General features: G+C 46.3%; 1 protein-coding gene and 1 long non-coding RNA gene across 3 annotated transcripts in view; one reads left to right on the forward strand and one right to left on the reverse strand.

Moving 5' to 3' along the window:
- IRS1 (insulin receptor substrate 1) overlaps nucleotides 1-7,062 on the reverse strand; it is a 59,003-nt gene extending 51,941 nt beyond the window's left edge. For both annotated transcript variants that reach the window (XR_007125804.1, XM_047721154.1), the window contains exon 1: nucleotides 3,198-7,062. Coding sequence is in view for 1 of the 2 variants with exons in the window: in XM_047721154.1 (XP_047577110.1) it covers nucleotides 3,219-6,926 (3,708 nt within the window). In the remaining variant the exon portion in view is untranslated. The remainder of the gene's footprint in view (nucleotides 1-3,197) is intronic.
- A 2,719-nt stretch (nucleotides 7,063-9,781) lies between these two features.
- LOC125095148 (uncharacterized) lies at nucleotides 9,782-20,904 on the forward strand. The gene is made up of 3 exons (XR_007125809.1): nucleotides 9,782-9,988; nucleotides 11,782-11,877; nucleotides 20,420-20,904. It is a non-coding gene; the product is annotated as an uncharacterized LOC125095148 (long non-coding RNA).
- The last annotated feature ends 230 nt before the right edge of the window (nucleotides 20,905-21,134 follow it).

The raw sequence follows: 21,134 nt of genomic DNA on the forward strand, positions 1-21,134 counted from the left end.
GGGCGGGGAAGGGGCCAGGCAGCCCGGCGCCTCCCGGCGACCGGAGTGGGCGGGGTGGGAGATTTGTGAAGGAGGCCTCAGCGCTGCTACAGATTCCCCAACCCCCCCGCTAAAGGGGCTTGGAGGAGGGAGGGAAGCCAAGTACCAAATAAATAGGGAGGAATGCAGGAAGCGGAGGTGACCCGGGAAACGGGAAAGTGCCAGAGCTGAGACGGTATGCGCCAGACAAAAAAGGCCACACAGGGAGGGGAAGAGAAGGAGGGAGGAGGAGGGAGAGATGGGAGGTAGTCCTGGAGGTACGGAATCCTTGAAATCACAAGAAAATGTAGTGAAAGGAAGAGAAATGCCCCCCTTTTTGGGGGGGGGCATAACAAAATGACAAAAAAAAGGGGGGGGGGAGTTAAATGGGTGGCTTGGGTCTGTGCCTTTGCCAAAGCCTGCTCTATCTGCCCGAGCTACAGTTTCAAAAACTAAAAAACAAATTGGAGGTAAAGGCTGGTTAAAGATAACTGGGCTGCTGTGTCCTTTCTGCCCTCTTTCTTGGACTCTCAATCCACTCTGTGCAGAGAGTAGGCCACAAGGACTGCGAAATTCTGAAATGGAGAAAAAGAGGAAAAAAAGACAAGGCCAGAAACATGAAATAAGAGGTGGAAAACAAAGGGAATGGGAGAAGGGGATGCTGGAAAACAAGAACTCAAAATGAGAACGAAGTTAGGGGAGGCACAGGTCGACAAAAATTAGAAACTGGACATAAGGTCAATCAGGACAACCACCAGTCCTGAGTACCTGAGCTGCCTCACAAATGTTCTCATTTAACAGACAGTGAAAAATACTAGACAAGCCTCAATGTTTAAAATGAGGGGTTAGGAGAAAGCACACAGCCCTTCTAGCACCCCATTCCCTTCCTGTTCCAGGGTTTACCTGAGCCATAAGCAGGAGAGGAAAAAATATGAATTGCTGAGGAAGTTAGGAAAAGGATGTTTTCACAACAAAAATACTCATTCCTAGGAAAAGCTGTTTGCCAGGGCAGGTCAGGTTTTTTGTTTCAGACGATAACTGACTATCAGATCACATCTTTAAACTCAACAGGGCAAAGGCAAGGGAGCAGAATTCAGGATGGAAGGGTGTCAGGTAGCATTTGGTGCCTCATTTAAAACAGATTTTTCTGGCATGGGGCTGTCAAGGCACGGTATATTGTTACTCAAACAGTATTAGGGATATGACTATAAGTTTATTCCAGAATCCTACACTCTCCCTAAGAGAGCTAAGAATAGGAGATCATTTTGCTTTGGTTGGTTTGTTTTTAATGTACCCTTCACATAAAGAGGATTTTATTTCAAAGCCCCTTTAAAGATGAAAACTCTATTTGGTCATCTCTTTCAGAGCAAAATATTATTTCTTCTCTCTATAAAAAGAAACCTGTTCAAACCAAGAAAACAGGTGAGGAACAGTTATTATTTCCTAGCCTCTTTCCTCTTCTCTAAAATGAAAATTTTGGTTCTGCTGGGTTTGTTTCCTTCAAATCCTCATTAGTTTATAAATGAAACATCTTGCAACACAAAGTATTAGAGGGATTCACATTCCCTAAAACATCATTTTTTTATCATTTAAAAATAACCAGTTTTTAACTGTTGGTGTTGACATATATAATTAAATATGTTGTAGTGAATCAAGAAAGTAAACACTGAATGATAATCAAATGATACTTGTATATCCTACCACCTAAAATCTTAGTCTGAATGTTTGTGTGCCTATATCTTGTTCTAGAAAACAGCAAATGATATGGGTCAGATATTAGAAACTGGTTAGAATCAAGGAGACGGAGACCACATAATAAACAAATACCTACCAAGAGGAACTCAATGCACAATTTCTGATGAATGGACACATACTTAAAAGCTCATTCTATGAGGCATCCATCAAAAAGTCTATCACAAGATAATGAGTTTGTCAGAATAAAGTGTTTCCAAATGCTGGAAACTTCTGCATCGCCAACTCATAACACTATTTGCAAACTATACTCCTCTTTTCTTCCCACAATTATGACCACCAGAAAACAGGCTCAACAGAATGAAGGACAGGCAAATTTCCTGTTACAAGTGTTTTTCATTTTCAATAGAGCCTTAGCCACCAAAGATGGAAAGCCAACTTTCAACACGTACTGGGGTGCCTAATCTTGCACTGAAAGGCAAACAATAAACGTTCTAAAGATGGAAGATTACTCCTAGCCTTTCCAGCCAATGCAAAACAAAAGCATTTCCCTAACACAATACTCCTTCTTTTCAAAGTAAAAATGTTAAGTAATTTCGCAGAAGATGTACAGTAGCCCCCAAATGATCTGTGTGATGTCTCCCTGCTGGCCTTTGCAAGAGCAGACAACTGTAAGGCAGACACGCTGGGATGAATTTCCATAACTCTTCACTAATAATGGGTCCCAGACACACGCAGACTTTACTGCAGACCCCGTGCAGAAGCAGCCACACCTGTGAGGTGGTGGGTCGGTGTGTGAAAGGTATTTCACAAACCCTGGCTCAGGAGCAAAAAGAGAATGTCACCCATAATTACTTTCTACAGAGAATCATAAATAGGCATTTCTCCCTAAATATGTAAGCCTAAACAAGCTCTTACTCCTGGATCTTTTTAAGGCAGCAAGAATAAAAACTGATGTTTCCGCTGCTATTTATGTTGCCTCGGTATTGTGAAATCACAGAATTAAAGTACACAGAGCAACTTGATAAGATCACCCTTCAGAGCTCCAAGAAACTATCTGAAATGAAGGGTTTGGTTCAGCCCCTGTGCTAACAAATACTTCTGTTGAGCCGTTCCTTCTAGGGACTGACCTAAATATATAGTCAAAAGAAAACTTCAGTAAAGAGAACAAAGTTCTTATATATGAACTTCACAAGCCTCGGAACTGGTATAGGGTGTGTATTTTGCTAACGCTACAGTAAGTACTTCACTTGGAAGCCTCAAATGAAAGGCCTCCGGGGCCGCAGCTCCAGTAGGCTTACTGGACAGTCAGCCAAGTGTCCTGGTGAGGGGAGCACCTTGTGTGCCCTCCCCTCCCCCATCCTGTGAAAGCACTCCCTAAGGAAGCAGCCAGAAGGAGAGGAAAGGGGCCTAGGCAAAGAGGAAGAGAATTGCAGCACAAGGTTAAAAGCAGTTTTGTCTTCTGACTTTGTCATCATGAAACGCACCTGCTGTGATGTCCAGCTGAGCTACTGGAGGTCCTCTGGCTGCTTCTGGAAACTGATGCTGGCATAGGCGCTTAAATCCTCACTGGAGCGGCTGGTTGAGCTGCTCTCACTGTTGCCCGGAGGCTGATGAGGGGGCGGGGGCGGCTGCGGTTGAGGGGGGCGCTCCTGAGGTCGATGTTTGAAGTCCTTGACCAGATCCAGGTCTATGTAGTTAAGCCCATTCTCCAAACCCCCAGCAGCCCCACACACTGGGGCCGGCTCCTTGGCAGCTCCCCCGAGGTCCCCAGGCCTCAGCCACACATTCTCAAAGGAAGCAGAACTGTGGCGTTTCATATCCTCCGTGCTGCTGCTGCCACCACCGCTGCCCCCTACAGCTGCCCCCCCTCCAAAGGGCACCATGTTGCCCGCTCGGGTGGCACTAGGTGTGGAGGAGAAGGTCTCAGAACTATGCCTCCTCCTGCACCCTTGAGGGTCCGCACGGATCACTTTGGCACTCTGGTTCCGGTTGGGACTGAGGTTGACCCGGGTGAAGGCGCTCATGGCCCCAGGTCCCTGTGGGGCTCCCAGCAGGGAAGAGCGAGCCACCAGCTCCCCTGCTTTCTCAGGCGCAGTGGAAGGGGAAGCAGAGGCTGCAGAGGATGAGGGAGCCGCTGCTGTGGCCCCTGGAATGCTGGCCTCCTCCACAACGCCTGTCCTCATGTCAGCATAGCTGATGGGGGCAACTGGTGAGGTGTCCACATAGCTCTGCCCGGGACAACCCATCTGCATGGTCATGTAGTCCCCCCGGCTGCTGGGCAGTGCCCGGGTAGGCCGGCACATGGTAGCAGCTCCAGGAGGTGCAGGGCCCACTCTGCCTGGCTGGACCCCAGTGCTCTCCTGCCAGGTCGCCCTCCGGCCCGGCCCCAGGTCCATGTTCATGTATTCCTCCGTGCCAGTCTCTTCCTCTCGGGGAGCTGGCTGGAGCTGGGATGGACACCTGACAGAAGGCGAGCTGCGGGAAGCCACAGGACCAGACAAGTAACCCGGCTGATCACTCCCAAATTCAATGTTCACATATTCCCCTGGGCTCTTGGGCTCTGGAGGGTGCAGCAGGGATGGCTGTTGCTGCTGCTCTCGGACCCGAGGTAAGGTGCTGGCCTTGGGATCCCCCAATGACAGCCTCGTGGGCCGAGCCAGGCGGCTGTTGGTCTGGGCAGCTGTGTCCACCTTTCGAGGCAGATGAGGCTGCAGGACCTGATGGTGGATATGTGGGAGGCCAGGATCTGGCCTCACCCCACAGTATCCCCCTCCCAGGCTGTCGCTGCTGGTGGAGGAGGAGGAATCTTCTGCCGCTGCAGCATAGAGAAGGCGACCAGAGCTGGAGGAAAGGCGAAGGTGTTGGTGCCGAGCACTCTCCTCCAGCTCCCCAGGGCGCTGGGTGTGCTTAAAGGACCTTGGCAATGAGTAGTAGGAGAGAACTGGCTTGTGCTGGGGGTCTTCCGGGCCATAGTAGCAGTCGGAGGGGCTGCTGGTGTTGGAGTCCCCCACTGGCGACATGTTCATGTAGTCACCAGTACAAGACAAGAGCTTGCCGCTGCCACTCTCCCCAGGCAGCTTGGGATGCGGCAGGGCAGAACCATGGTGCCCCCCGACCCCATTTGTCCACAGCTTGCCATAGCTGCCCCCAGAAGGGGCAGCGCCAGTATTATTGCTGGGCCCACCTCCAATGTCGGGGGAGCAGCTGCCACTCGGGGACATCATCATGTAGCCACTGGGGTCCACTCGCTGGGGATGGCGTCTGATTGGGTTGATGATCTGCTGGGGTGCAGACACGCTCTTGGGGCTCATGGGCATGTAGTCCCCACTGCCCTTTCGGCTGCTGGGCACTGGCGCCACTCCTGGGGACATGGGCATGTAGCCATCATCAGTGTGGAGAGTGGAGGCGTCTGGGCGGTGGTGGCCCCCACGCCTGTCCAAAGGGTGCATTTCCAGACCCTCCTCCGGGTAGGAGTGGGTGGGCACGAAGGCAGAGTGTCGGTAGCCAGGCAGTCGGCCTCCACTGCCACCTCCTGGTGGGTAGGCAGGCATCATCTCCGTGTATTCCTCAATGGAAGCCACAGAGGACTGGGATGGGGTCTTCTGGTGGGAAATGGTAGGGGACGTGCCCGCAGAGTGAGTCCGCTTTCGGAACCGATTATCCAGATCTGTAGCGCTGGCGGCTTCATCCCCAGCCAGGGCTGGGCTCGTGCCCAAACCAGTTCCTGGGATGTAGCGGTGACCGTTGCCACCCCGAGGCAAAATGTAGTGACCATTGGGGGCGGCAAGGGTGGAGGACCCTTTGCCCCCCATGCAGATGTAGTTGCTCAGCTCCTCCTCGCCGCGGGCTGGTGGGGTGTGGCCCAGGGAATCCGGGGTGACACTGCGGAAGGAACTTCGGAAATCGCAAGGGCTGGAGCCATACTCATCCGAGGAGATGAAGCCGCCATCGCTGGGGGATCCCGACACAGAAGCACTAGACCTCCGTGGGAAAAGACAGTCCGAGGTGGAGCCGTGGCCACTGGTGCTGCTGGACGACAGACTGACCGGGCTGGTGGCAGAAGGTGAGCAGCGAGAGGAAGGCATGGGGATGGAGCGGCTGTGGTTGAGAGGAGGGTGTAGCCGGGAGCTGCCGCGATGCCGGTGGGCGTGGGTCCTGTTGGTGCTAGGACTCACGGGGCTGCCGTCCACCGAGGCCGGCCGGGACATGGTGCCTTCGCCATCACTGGACGCGCGCACACGGAAGGAGCCCTGCTTGCCGCCCACCATGCTGGCCGGAGAGGTGGCGGTGATGCTCTCGGTGCGAGAGCGGCGCGTCAGCCCCACCTGGCTGGGCGGGGGGTTGTTGAGATGGTGCCTGCGCAGGGGGACGCTGATGGGGTTGGAGCAGTTGGAGGAGGACTGGCTCTTACTTCGAGGACGGAACTCATCGCTCATGGCCCTCATGGCCTCCAGAATTGTCTCGTGCATGTTCTGGGCCACCACAGAGTCATCCACCTGCATCCAGAACTCCCCAGGTCCCGTCACTGCGGAACGGCCCACCTCGATGAAGAAGAAGTTCTCTGAGTGGCCGCAGCGTCTGATGTTCATCAGCTGCAGCACCACAGCCGCCGCCTCCGAGTTCAGCTTCACGAAGCTGATGGTCTTGCTGGTCAGGCAGAGACGGTAGATACCAATCAGGTTCTTTGTCTGACCCAGGCCCTTGGGTTTCAGGATCACCTGCCAGACCTCCTTGAACGCAGGTCCTGGGGGCACGTCCCCGTAACTCAAGTCCTCCCCAGCCTCCCCGAGGCCAGAGCTGCCGCTGCAGCTGCCCCCACCTCCTCCTGCCCCGGGGGCTGCCGCCCCGTCGTGGTGGCCCTTGGCCCGGTTGTGCAGCTGCAGAAGGGCCTGGTACCAGCTGTCCTGCTCCGCCTCGCTGTCCGCCGCGATGGCAAAGTGCTCGTCCCGGGTGTAAAGGGCCACCAGGTGCTTGTTCTTGGAGTCGGCCCGCTTGTTGATGTTGAAACAGCTCTCGAGGGGGATCGAGCGTTTGGGGGCGCTCGACTTGTGCCGCCACTTCTTCTCGTTCTCGTAGTACTCGAGGCGCGCCGGGCCCCCCGCCTCGCTGGCCGCCCGCAGCACGAAGAAGCGCTTGTGCATGCTCTTGGGTTTGCGCAGGTAGCCCACCTTGCGCACATCCGAGAAGCCGTCGGTCTCGGGAGGGCTCGCCATGCTGCCGCCGCCGCCACCGCAGCCGAGGAGAGGGAGGCGCCGAAAAAACAACCGGGTGGGGGGCGGAGGCTCCTCGCCGCGGCCCGGCACATGCAAACAGGGCTGGAGACAGCCGAACCCCCGACTCCGAAAGCCACGCCGCCCCCCGCGCTGGGGAGGGGCAGCCGAAGGGGGACGCAGCTGCTGCGCCAAGGAGACGGCCGCGGCCGGAGTTTACGGGCGTTTCATGCCCTGAGGGGGAGGCAGTGCGTCCAGGGTGAGTGAAGCCCGGATCCTCCAAGAGCCGAGTCTCCTCGCAGCCGCCGCGGCCAGGAAGGAGCGAAGATGCATCTCTTGCCACCCGGGCTGGAGTCTGGCGCAGACGGGCGGCGGCGGCCGGGGGTCCCCGCGCTGCCCCTCCAGGCGCGCGCGCCTTCCCTCCTGAGTTCCCCTCTGGAAGTGGCGATTCCCGAGGCAAATTAAATATCCTTGGGCAGGGGGAGGCGAGCTGCCAAGTCCCAACGTTGCACGGGGTTCTCCCTCCTCCTCCTCCTCCTATGCCTCCTCCTCCGCCTCCTCCCACCCCCCAACCGCCCCGCCGCCACCAGCCGCCCAAATACCAGCTCAATCGCAGAGACCGCGGCGCTGCGGCTGTTGCTGCTGCTGCTGCCGCCGCCCGCAGACGGGTCCGCTGCAGCCCCCATTCGGGCCCATCTCGGCGGGCGGAGAAAGTGCCTTTTCCACGCAAAACGCTACTAGGCAGCCGAGGGAGCTGGGGACGCGCCGGAGGGACAGGCTCATCCCTGCCCCTCGCTCCAGTCGGCAGGGGAGGAGGGGAGGGGACCAGGGCGGGAGGCAAAGGGGGAGGTTTGGGAAGGAGTCGGGGAAGACGCCTCTTCCCCGGGAGGCGCTGCCTCTGCAGTTACTTCTCCCCTCCTCCCTCCTCCTCCTCGGAGAGTTGCCGAGAGCCCCAACCAAAACAAGCGGCGGCGTCTGGCTCTGCGCGCCGGCCCCCGCCGACCGCGCCGCCGTCTCACTCGGAGGAGAAAAAACACGTGACGGAGCCTCCGCGCTCCGCAGCCCGGCCGCCGCCACCGCTGCCACCGCCGCCGGGAGGCTCCCGCCCGGGTCTCTACATTCCCGGCCGAGCCCGCCCCGCGCCCGCCCCTCTCCGCCCCCCGGCCGTGCCGCAGCGGCGCCCGCCCTAGGCCCCGGCGCAGCGCTCGGGCAGCGCCCCTGCGCGGCCGCCAGCCCCTGCGCAGAGCAGTCCTCCCCGCGCGCCACCCAGGGCGCCCCCGGCCCGCAGGAATCCCCGCCGCGGGTGCCGGCGGGTGTGTTTGGGTGGCTACCCGAAAGCACGAGGGGAGTCTGGGAAAACGGCAGCGGGGGGGGTCGAGTTCGGGAAGACGCAGGAGTGAGGGTGGGGGTCGGCGGGGGGGCTCTGCGGCTACGGGGCCCTGAGTGGGAGGGTCCAGGGAGGAGGGGGCGCGGGAGCTGGGCTAGATCTTACCTAACAGGTAAGATCGACCCCTAGAGAGGGAGGTTTCTAGTCAAACCTTTTTCTCCCAGAACATATAAAAGCTAGATTTCAGTTTCAGGGTGATAGGCCACAGTGAGGAAATCTGTATTTTTATAAGGTCTACTAAGGGACTTCTGGGCCAGCCTTCCACCTTGGAATCCCCGAAATCACTGCAGGGATGTACCTCGAAGGAACAGAGGGGCGCCCAAGGGCATATGTTGGGGGATTCTTGTCACTCCGAAATGAAAAGAGGGATCCCGGTATTGTGTCCTCTGGCTCTGTGGGGCTAGCCGCTGATCAATTACATTTTCTAATGTAAATATCACGGCTCCCCCCACCTTCTTCCTAGAGAAGGGGCGGGGAGCCACAGGGGTAAAGTCTTGGCGAGAAAATGAGATGCCCCTTATCATATTCCGGAATCTATCTGTATTTTTAAAAAGATGTTAGGGACCTAGAAAGGTTCATAAGGCCAAAACCCTATTGTGTAAATATTGGCTTAAGAGTTTGTTTCACGCACAGCTTCCACACCCATTGAACCGCCCTATAAAAATTTTTACCCTTGACCCCAAGGATAATCGGGAGAAAACAAGGATCGTGCCAGCTCGACGCTAAGGGAAAATGGGTACTTCACGAGTAGAACAGGCCAGCATCCTGGATCTACTTGAACAGACTCTTAGAGTTACCTTGGGGTATCATTCTCACCACAAGCAAACACTCGCCGAAGTTGTTTTTTCTTTTTCTTTTTCTTTCTTTCTTTCTTTTTCTTTTTTTTTTTTTTAAGCTGACCTATAAACAAGCAGTGTGTCCCTTGCTTGTCCAGCTGGCAGTAAGGACCCTACGAAGATGACGTTTGTCATTTGGTGTAGTGCTGTCTTATTTATCCCCCCTCCCCATTCCTGGCCGGCTTGGGGTTTCCGTCCCCTCTCCACGCCGGAGACCGTCCTTCGCCTCCAGCTCTTAGACACTGCGGGATGCTCCTGGGGAAACGCAGCGGTGGAAGTGCTGGGCATGCTCGGTGGCCTGGCCCGCTGGGCGGCGAGGAGCGCGCCTGGGCCTAAAGCGGGGGTGGGGGGCGGGGGCTGTTTCTTGGGGAAGCCTGCTGATTGGTAGGCCTGTCTGTCTTTCAAGCCTTGCATTGCAGGAGGGGAGGTGGGGACAGAGGGTGAGGGTACCAAGGTAGGTTGCGAAGCGTAGTAAAAAAAAATAAAAGAGAAGAACCATAGGCGCCATTCAGTGGCGTATGATACGTGAATTGGGGGACCCGGCATCTGCGGAAGTCCGGGAGCTTCTCATTTCTCCTCTTACCTTCAGGCTCGCCAACATCATGCGGGCTCATCTAAACCTGGTTAATCTATAATTTGTGTACACACTGTTGAATTGAGAGCCCGCCCTGCTATCCCTCTGACAGCTTGGTGATGAGGGCGCACGTGCCCACTACAGCAAAGCTATAAATAGCAGATTTTGGAGCTGGTAAAGAGGCGGTAACAACAGGGGCCGAGTTGCTGGGAGCATAGCTTGCTTAATGGGGAGAAGGGAAGGAGGATGATGAGCCAGGAAGACTGAAGTTAGTAGTAAAATGTAATTGTGTGGGGTTTTACCCTTGTCAAAAAAAAAAGTAAGATAAAAAGGTTGTTTTTTAGTAACGACATAATCTAAGGCCAAAGGGCTTTTTACAGGTTTGACGGTTAGCGCTGGTCGAGTGGAGGATATCTCACAGAGCGCATAGACTTTGACTTTTCAAATGACCTTCTTCCTCCCCCCACCTGCCCCCCAAAACTAAAGGGAATATACCTCTATAGAAACCAAATATTCGTTGCTAAAAGGAGGAGAAGGCAGGAAGATCAATTTAATTTGCAAATATTCCGTAATAACCTTCACAGAAAGGTTTGTATTTTAATCATATAAAACAAATTATTATATAATATAAAAATCTTTTTTAAAAAATATGTCTCAGTGGGAAAGGATTTCTGCCCTAAAAATTCAATTTCAGGGCTAAAATGCTCTATAGAAATCATGCAATAAGCCAGATTGCTGCGACAAATTCTGTTCAGACCAGCCGGTTTCAGGCGGAGGGTAATTGCTGATCATGGAATGTTACTGCCATTTCTTCCTACTTTCTGATGTTTTACTACCAACGTTAAAAATGGTTGGTATTTACTCTAATTATACCATAGTAAGTTAATTTGTTCTTCACTTTTTTTTATTAATGGGTTGAGATAACTCTGGAAACGCACATGTGGTTCATATAAGATACAGACTAGAAAGAGATGCTTTTGTGGAATCTGAAGTAGTTTGGAGCAGGTACAAGTATTATCCTGTCACCGTATGCTAAATTAGTCTTGTGGCATACTGTAATGAAATACGCTGTATGAAACATTAAGTCCTAGCTGAAAATTCACAGAAACCAAAAAGCAACCTATTACCAAATATATTGCTCAATGCTGCCATCTATAGGCTAGAGATGATTCGTGTAATAGACTAAAGTGCATCTTAAAACTGAAACAGCTGAAATGGCTCATCAGAACAGTGGGACAGTTATGTTGATATTCACAAATGAAGTTATGATTCTAGGAGCTAAAACTTAGTATGCCGTGGATTCACTATTGGACAATATGTCTACAATTAGCTTTGAAGTGAAAAAATTGATCTATGTGTAAAGCAATCAGGGACATACAAAAACTTTATAAATTATTACATATATCCTTAAAGTGATCTCTAACTAGAAACTTATTTTGGTTATTAATTAATATGTTGTAAGTTAAACATTTTATATTTTGTCAACATAGAGAAGTATAAGTTACTGTCAAAAATAACAGAAATTAGATTTGAATTGACTGAAGGCACAACTAAGCATTTGACAATTAGAAAGTATTTCCTATATCAAAACATGTTCTACTTAGGATAAATAGCTTGTACCTGGAGGAGCTGCTTAAATATTGTCATCTGTAAAAAAAAAAAATGGCAAATTAGAATGATTCTTGAAGGGAAATAAAAACTTGCCAATTTTCCTGTTGTAATATCTATTTTTTATTTTAAGATAGCTTCATAGTAACAAATATTTGAATGCCTACTCTGCAAGGTGATATGAAATATATAAAAGAGACAGCTTCTTATAGTTTTCATGGGATATTAAGAGATACAAAATAAAGATGAATGATACCCAAAGTAGTGTGTGTGTGTGTGTGTGTGTGTGTGTGTGTGTGTTAAATGTCGGATAACGGGTATTTACTGAGAGCAGGTGGAGATCATGGTGGATGAAATAACTAAAGAAATTTTTGTGAAGGAGAGAAACTTTAAGCTTGAACTTGAAGGGTGGCTCTCACTTAGGTAAGTGATAGGCAATTTTTCCTCATTCAGGTGCTGTGGAGTACCTCCTTTATCAGGCATGAAGCTGGGCACTGAAGATTTAGATTCCTGACATATGATCCTGCCCACAGGAAGCTTACAGTAAAGGTGAGAAACAAATGAATACAATTACAGAGCACTATGATTTCTCCTTAAAAAAGTAGGCACAGCACAAATGAGATCCAATAACAACCTATCACCTTCTGATTTAAAAGTCATCAATCACAAACAATATGATTTGGGAGCCTGGAGATGCCCTTCTCTTAATAACCTTGTTCTCTCGCTCCCTCTTTTTTAGATTTATTTATATATTTTAGAGAGAGAGAGAGAGAGAGAGTTCTCAAATGGGGGAAGGGGCAGAGGGAGAGAAACCTCAAGCAGACTCCCTGCAGAGCATGGAGCCCAACTGAGCGCTCAATTCTGCAACCCATGAGATCATAGCCTGAGCTGCTGAAACCAAGAGTCCACTGCTTACCCGACTGAGCTCCCCAGGTGCCGCAACCTTGTTCTCTCTTGTAATTAAAATCTCTCCTCCTTTCAGATTAAAAAAAAAAAAAAAGTGAAGTTGGGAAATTGAAAGTGATCTAGAAAGACGCATTGGGCTCAGAAATCTGCTAGATGAAGGCTTCCTAAACCTGAGAATGTTGTTAAAGCACAGGTTCTGATTCAGAAGGTCAAGGGCAGGCTGCTGTCCTACATTTCTGACCCATTCCCAGGGATACTGATTCTGCCTGTATGCCTTTTCTTTAGCACAGTTTCAGATAACTAATAATTGGTCGAAAGGCATGAGAATATGCTGCTGGGAAATGCAAGCCGAGTACTTACATTTCAGTATTCCAGACATTCCAAGAGAACAACAGCAATAAAGATTCTACTTAACTGAGGCGCTATTGCATTGGACCTTCTCTCTTTTCATTCACAGGTATCAACTCTTTCTGACAAGTGTGAAGAGTTACTGCATCTCTTAAAAACTTGTGTGAGTGTCTTCCAAAGTGTGATTTAAAATGTAGAGTTCTGGCTACATCCAAGTCCTAGAGAACCAAAATCTCTTAGAGAATGCTGGACCCCCACCATCTGCATTTTATTTGTTGTTTTCCACCATCTGCATTTTAAGCAGCATTCCAAGAGACTCTTATTCAACACTAAATTTTAAGAATCAGTGGCTTAGGTACAAAGGAAAAGGTTTAATTAAATATCTTGGGAACAGGTGAATGCACAGCCCTAGCCAGTAAACAAAAGTCTTTATCTGTGGGCTAGTTACTGTATCTGGGGGGAGCGGGCAGTGACCCAGGCCTGGTACGTCTCTTGAGTCTTTGAGAAAAATCAGTTACAGGAAGTCAGCCAGTGAGAATCCAGTTCTGCTCTCATTTTGATTTCATCCTCCCTCTATCCTAGAGAACTCAGAGAAGATCAACACACTGAGAACTAACACAGGATTTTAGAAAGGTGTTAACACCCTCAACAGACTATTTCAAACCTTTTGCTTTTTTCGGTATAAACAAAGCATCAAATAAACAGATGACTGAGGTTAGAAGAGAGGGAGAAAAGTGAAAACTCTATGTCACTATTTAATTCTTTGATTTTGGAAATTTTGTTGATGGGTGATTTTTTTAGGTTAGTCCCTAATCACACCTATCTAAAAGACTTGCTTTGTCTTTTTAAAAATTTTATTGATTTAATATATTCTCGTTTTTTATATCCTTTTGTAAGAACTGGAGGTTTGCCAGTCAATTTGTCATCTTAGATAATGCTACCAAGTCTTTTGGTCACTTAATCCAAGGAAGGAATCCCCAGCTGTTTCTTGTATTCAAAGAGACATCTGTTCTATCTAGAAAAGCATGTGCCTAGAAAGATCTGTAGACTTTACAACACCTCTTGTTGGTTTCCCCCCATTGTCCATCTTAAAGTTGTCTTTTTGGTAGAGTGTGCTTAGTCTAAAATTTGATAACCAAAAAATGTCTTCAAAATAATTCTGCAACTTTACTTGTTTTTTAATAAGAATGTCCATAATGATGAAGTTGTAATGCCTTCTATTGAGTAGTCAGGACCTGGAGGTAAAATATTGGTTTTCCTAACAAAGAATCCCCAGGTCTCCCAAGGGCTTTTGCTTTTCTCCCACCCCCTCCACAATGGGAAGATTAATAATCACATCTTTTATTTCTTCTCTCCTTTTCCTCCTCCTTCTTCTTCTTCTTGAAGTAACTCTTCAAACTGGGGCTGGCTTATGATTTCAAGTTCCTTTACTTAATAACAAAAACCGGGGATGCCTGGGTGGCTCAGTTGGTTAATCGTCTGCCTTCGGCTCAGGTCATGATCACCGAGGTCCTGGGATGGAGCCTGGTGTCAGGCTCCCCATTCAGTGAGGAGTCTGCTTCTCCCCCCAACCCCAACTAGCTCTCTCTCTCTCTCTCTCAAATAAATAAAATCTTAAAACAAAAACAAAAACAAAACCCAACTGATTAGAAGTTTAGGAATATGTGTGGATTAGTAACATGTGAGGTTGATTTGAACTCAAGACATGTAATTACATCGATAGCTTTGGTGTTGCCTGGTGGGGTTCTACATGTGAACAGAGGGTCACCCACATCAGAATCACCAGGGCGCTTGTTGAATGTGCCGCGCTTTCTATCCCACCCCTGGCTCTACTAAATCGGTGCTCTCTAGGTTAATATGCACTTCCCCCATTGAGTTTTTAAAGATTTTAAAAAATTTATTCATTTGAGAGAGATATAGAGACAGAGCAATCACAAGCGGGGCGGGGGGCAGAGGGAAGGGGAGAAGCAGACTCCATGTGGAGCTGGAAGCCTGACATGGGACACAACCCCAAGACCTGGAGATCATGACTAGAGCAGAAGGCAGATGCCCAACTGGCTGAACCACCCAGGTGCCCCTCCCCCATTGAGTTTTATGTGTGCTAAGATTTGAAAACCACTCATCAGCCTAAATCTAAAACCATATATTTTAAATGAAAATATTATATAAAATACACAAGAACTAACTTTTGGTCAATAGTTTTATGCTGAAATATTCTACTGCAGTGACTTAAAAACTTTTTTTTTTTTGTGGTAAAAATTTCATTATTTATTAGAGTGAGAGAGAGAGAGGAGAGAGGGAGAGAGAAACCTAAGCAAATTCTAGGCTGAGAACAGAGCCCAACATGGGGTTTGATCCCACAACCCCAAGATCAGGACCTGAGCAGAAATCAAGAGTTGGCTGCCTAACTGGCTGCACCACCCAGGTGCCCCATGACTTAGACACTCCATAACACCTGGTAAAAATTATTTGCAAACACATTGTACATCAAGCCCTGCACACATGCAGGCAAGTGCCTGAAATACAACCTATCCGTGTGTCTTGCAGTGCACTCAAATCTTTTTACTCTTCCCTCTCTCTTTCTCATGCTTGTCTTCCTTTAATGCTTGCTAGGACCCACTAAATTAGTTTCCCAGCACATGATGGTGTCACGATCTGCAGTTGCCTCACTATATGAGTATTTCTGAATTCCAAAGCAACCACCACTTCTAGTTCCTTCATTGTGCTAACCATCAAGTCTCTTAAGGAGGAAATACATATCCTACTTCCAATGGATTCTAATTCATTTAAATTCATACTATTTTTAGTACGAACCAAATATGATTTTTCCACTACCTTTTTTCTTAAGCTGAAGCCACTCTGTCCATGTTAAGCCATGAACTCTGCTATACTCAAATTTTCCATGTACCTTAACAATAGAAATCTAAATACAGGTGAAAGGCGAATTGAGAACACAATGTAATTCAGTTACTATTTTCTTGAAGATTACAGGCATTTATTATCATGCCCCTATTTTATTCTCTTGTAATATTTAGTGAATGCCATTTACCTTGCCCTGTGTATAAAGCATTTGGGGGAGAGAGGTGAAGTAGACATAAATGCATGTAAAATATATTCATGTAATTTTATATTTTATTTACCACCAGTTTTGGATTGAGGCTACATAGGAAAGGGACTCTCTTTTTTTTGTTGTTGTTGTAAAGGAGATGTATTTAAAAATAAATTACTTATTAGTAATTAAAAATTACTTTTATTGACATTAGTTTCATTAAACTAGTTAAAATGTTAAATGTCATTTTCTAACCAATTTACCAAACATAAATTTCTCCAAGTACTAGGAAATTCAGTTTTTAAGGGCTAATTCTCATTCATTCACTCAATAAATATTTATTGAACATTTACTATTTGTCAGTTGCTGTTATAAGAGCTTGAGACACAGCACAAAGCAGATAGGTATTTGCTCTCAGTAAGGGAAGACAAATGGCAATAAAACTAAACATCTTAAATGATCAGAACATCTAGTATGTCAGAAGGTGATAAGTGCTATGAAAGAAAAAAAAAGTCAAGATTAGGAGGTTTGGGAGTGCTGGTAGTGACAGAGTGTTGCTATTATAAGTAGGTGGTCCATCCAGGTACATCACATTCAAGAAGGTAACATTGAGATCCAGAGGAGAGACCTAATAGCCAACAGGAAAATGGTGAAGTGTTTATGCAGAGGAAATAGCCAGGGCAAAGGGCCCAAATTAGGAACATACTGGGCACATTCAAGGAAACGGTGAGGAAGGAAGAGTTGTTGAGGCCAAGTGGGGGAGGAGAGACTAGGAAGAAGAGAGATTGAAGATAGCACAGTAGATAAAATCAGAGAAGATCATGTGGGTCGTTTTAAGGACTTTGGTTTTTACGCCGAATGAGATGGAAGCAGCTGGAGGGTGTTTCACAGAGCATTGGGAGAATCTGACTTATATTCCAAAGACCCATTGTGGCAGTTCTGGTGGGAACAGACTGTCAGGGGAGAAGAGACAGTAGTGAAGGCAGAGGTGGAGAGACCTGTTAACAGGCTATTGCAGAAATCTAACCAAGAGGTGGAGATCCAGCTGGCAGTGGAGACAGGGAGGAAGTGGTCAATTCTGAGTATATTTTGAAGGTGGAGTAAGTAGGATTTGCAGGTAGTTTGGATGTGACATGAGAGAAAACGGTGTTTTGATCTGTGCAACCAGAAAGTTTAAGTTTCCATCAGCTGAGGTAGTGTGTCAGTTTTCTATTGGTGGATTAACAAATCATTCTAAAGGAAGTCTCTTAAAATGTCAGCTGCTTCATTATGCTCAAGGATTCTGTGGGTCAGGAATTCAGCCAGGGCACTATGAGGATGGCTGTCTATGTTCCATCATGTCTAGGACCCTGAATGGGGTGACATGAATAGTTGGGGGCAACTTGAATGGCTGGAGCCTGGAATCGTCTGCAAGTGTCTTCACTCCTATGTTGGGCACCTAGATTAGGATGACTGAAAGGCTGGGTCAATCAGAATCCTTACACCTGCTCCCAACATGTGGCTAGAGCTTCTCTTGGCATGAAGGCTAAATTCCAAAAGGATCAAGCCTGCAGATGGAGCACCCCAAGCACAAACACGTAAAGGGGGGTTTCCAAGACAACCAGGCTGAAGTTGTGTAGCCTTTTATGACCTCATCTCAGAAATCATAGAGCTTCACTTCTGTATGTACTTGGTTGGTAGAAGCAGTCACCAACCCCTGCCAGATTAAAGGGGAAGGAACCTGGACCATATTTCTTCCTGGGAGGAATAACAAAGAATTGTGGCCATTTTTTTAAAGTACCACAGATTGGATGACTGTGAGTAAACAGGTACAGGGATGATAGGTAGATCAGAAGATTCAGTTCCTGATTGAAGAGAATGTTGATTTTCAGATGCTTGTTGAACCCTTAAGTGGAGATATTAAGTAGGCATTTGTATATATAAAGTTGTCGTTGAAAAGGTTGGTCTGGGCAGAAGATGTAAATATGAAGGTTGTCAGCATATGTGGAATTGAAAACCCTTGATACTGGACAAGACCACCAAGAGAGAGAAAGTAGAGAATAGAATACACAGAGGAACCAGCAAAGGAGACTCAGAAGAGTGACTACTGAGGTTGTTCTCTTCAAGGAGAAGGGAAAGTACTGTATCAGCAAGAAGAAAATCAACTATTGAGTCAATTGCTGCTGATGATCCAGTCAGAGGAAACCTCAGAATGCGCACAGACTTTAGCCTTATTGTGTTTGTGTTATATGTGAGACCAATCAGCATGATCTCAGGTGCACACAAAATGCTTGGGATATGATTTGATTCTTCAGGGAAATCACTAGCATTCAACCCATTCCTCACGTGAATATAGCACAGTAAATGTGTATAGAAAAATCTGTAGGGCTTACCTGGATAATTATGGCAACACATTTCATATTTCCTAAATAACTCTAACTTGAAATGTTGCCATAGGATAAAGGTATTGAAGTATATTTGTTTGATGTTATATTAGATAATTCTCACCAAGAACTTTTACCTTCTTATCGCTGACACCTAGACTTCTAGACATTTCTTAAAATTCAGACAGAAGGAGGTAAGGGGGGTGGGAGGAGAAGGAGCAAGAGTCATAGAACAGATTTCCAGGAGTATATGCCTTAATTTTTTTTTACCAAATATTTAAATAATATTTTTAGATGAAAGCTTATTTCTAGAAACTTACTTCTGGATTAATCAAATTTTATTGATTAAAAAAATTTTCCAATTAAATGTTAGCTCTTCCCTTTATCTTGAATTACTATTAAAGATCAATGGAAAGTAGTACAGTACATCCAAAAAGCAAATATAATGCTAGCACTTAATTTTAAGCTGGAAAATTAATAAATAAAATCTTATGTGAAATAAATCAATGCCAACAATATAATTATGTGAGATAAAAATGACTGTGTCATTGATAGGCACACAATCTACCAGAGTAGAAACCACACCTCTTAGAATCTTTATAGAACTACAGAATAGACTTAAACACAGCTTTGTGAATTATGAGAGTTTATTATTATTTTAGTTCTGCAGTTTTCCCAGCCTAATATAAAAGTGAAAATAAAGAGAATCCATATAAGTTGTTATATGTCCACTGTGAATGACAGTTTAACTATCCTGCCTCTACCCAGTGATGATTGTCTGATTCCCCCACGTGCCCGTACTTGTGCTGACATTTGTACACACACTTCCCACAAAACTGCTTGCTCTCCTTCTGTTTGGCCAAGGTTGATCATGGTTTCTTTGTTGGTTACTGAGAGTATTTAAAATTAATAAAAATATTTTCTTTTCTCACTCAACAGCTTCCTCACTTTCTCTATTCCCTTTTCCTCCTCCTATCACATTTCAACTGAATCTAAAACAGTGCACTATGTTGTAATTCAGGACCACGGAGAGCGTGACCAAAGGGGCATTTCCAAAATATCCTAGTCTTGTAGGTGGGGGAAGAGATGATTCTGAAACTGTTGCTGGACATCTTTCACTTAAAGGACATTATTATAAAGAATAACAGTAACATTCCAACTCCCTGATATTTAGGAGATATGATTTTTCTGGACATTCTACGTGCTTTCTAAACTTCTCGTTTGAATTCCAAGAGAAGATTCCTAAAGTATGGATAGCCAGAGATTCCAGAGATTGCCAGTGCAAAACATCTTTTGAAGTTTCATGTTTATACTTTGCTACCTTTTCTTCTTTCTGACAGTTGTGAGACCCACCAGCCTACCACGGAAGAAAATTGAATTATACAGAGATTGACAGAGATTGACAGAGATTGTAATTGAATAGTTAGAGCCATGTGTACAAGCTCTGGTCCTAGGTCTCTAGAACTGCTCTAGAATCTGCATCTCATCCTTCAATTCTGTGAACCACTCAGAATTCATTCAATCATTATCCTCCCCTCTCTTTTAATTTTCCTTAATCTAGTTTCACTTGAGTTTTCTTACTTACAACTGGACATCTCCTACTAACACAGATAGGTAAGATTTAGATAGACAAATGAGAACAAATATAATTCTAGGCTAGGAACAAATAAGATTGTAGTCAAGGAGGTAGTAATGCAGCTTGGGTTTTTCTGGTATAGTGAGAAAATTGGCTTAAGAATATTGAATGTTTTATAAGGAATGTATTTAAATAGCTTCTTTATACTAAACTGAGTAGGAGGATGAATTCTTTCAGCCTCTTCAGAAGGAAGTTGAACAAGGGCTATACAAATTTCAAATGCATATAACATTTGACCCAGCAATTCCACTTCTAGAAATGAATTCTAAAAAATAAATATATAAGGATATTCATCGAAATGTTCTTCTGTCATAGAAAATAACTGAAAACAACATACATGTCCATCAGTAGAAAATTTGTTAAATCTACATATTGAATTACTACACTGTCATTGAAGATAATTCAGTAGATCTGTAGATTACATTATGGAATCAACCTTGCAGGAAAAAAAAATGGTAAGACACAAACTATAATAAATGCTATCATTTTTTTTAAAGAGCACATGTATATTTTCATACAGAAAAATTCTAGAAGGGCAAATAAGAAATCTTGGCATGGTTTTCTCTGGAAGAAGGACTTTTTATCCCATATTCAAGCAATCTAAGATTGTTTGCTTGTCTTTGCAACAACATTCACATATTACTACTTGAATTAAATTACTATCAGTAAATACAACAAGGTAGAACAATGAAAATTTTAATGATATATAATGGTTATTGCTTGCTTAGGAATTTCTATGTAGACATTGTTTTAAGCTCATTAATATATTATCTCAATTGATCCTCACAGCAACCTTCTGAAGAAGAAAACATTTCCTCAAATTGCACTACTGGAGGTATTCAGGCTACTGGAACTCTAAGAGTCATCATGCCATGATTCCAAACTCTGGCTCCAAAGCCCTTGTGTTTCTTCTTTTTGCCAACCTGAACTGCCTCTGACTTTGTTGTTGTACCCCTGAGGACTTATTTCTGTGGATAAAAACTAAATCTCCAAAGCACCTGTGTGGCTCGGTGGGTAAAGCAGCTGCCCTCCGCTCAAGTCGTGATCCTGGGGTCCTAGGATCAAGCCCCACATCGGGCTTCCCTGCTCAGCAAAGAGTCTGCTTCTCCCTCTCCCCATCCTCTTGCTCATGTTCTCTCTTTCTGTCAAATAAATAAATAATTAAATAAAATCTCTTTAAAAAAAAAAAAACCCTAAATCTCCCTGCAGCCTACCAAGGATATCTAATAAAGATTTTCTTTGAAATGGCTAATAAAACGAATCACTAAATAAACTTTCCCTTCTGTACCAGGTGCTTTGATGTGGTGTAGAGATTTTCTTAAACTGACAGCCAAGGTATACACCACCTCATAAATTTTATTAGAGAGCAAAATTATGATAACGGTTTCTCTCTCCAGCACTGGAAGACATTCAGTTGTTTAATCGGGATAATGACAAAGTTGGACTTCCATATTGAATAGATCACTCTTGTAGTTTTGAAGGAGGAATTTAGAAGAGAGGAGAT

This window comes from Lutra lutra, chromosome 3, assembly GCF_902655055.1.
Source record: "Lutra lutra chromosome 3, mLutLut1.2, whole genome shotgun sequence".
In the NCBI taxonomy this organism is placed as follows: domain Eukaryota; kingdom Metazoa; phylum Chordata; class Mammalia; order Carnivora; family Mustelidae; genus Lutra; species Lutra lutra.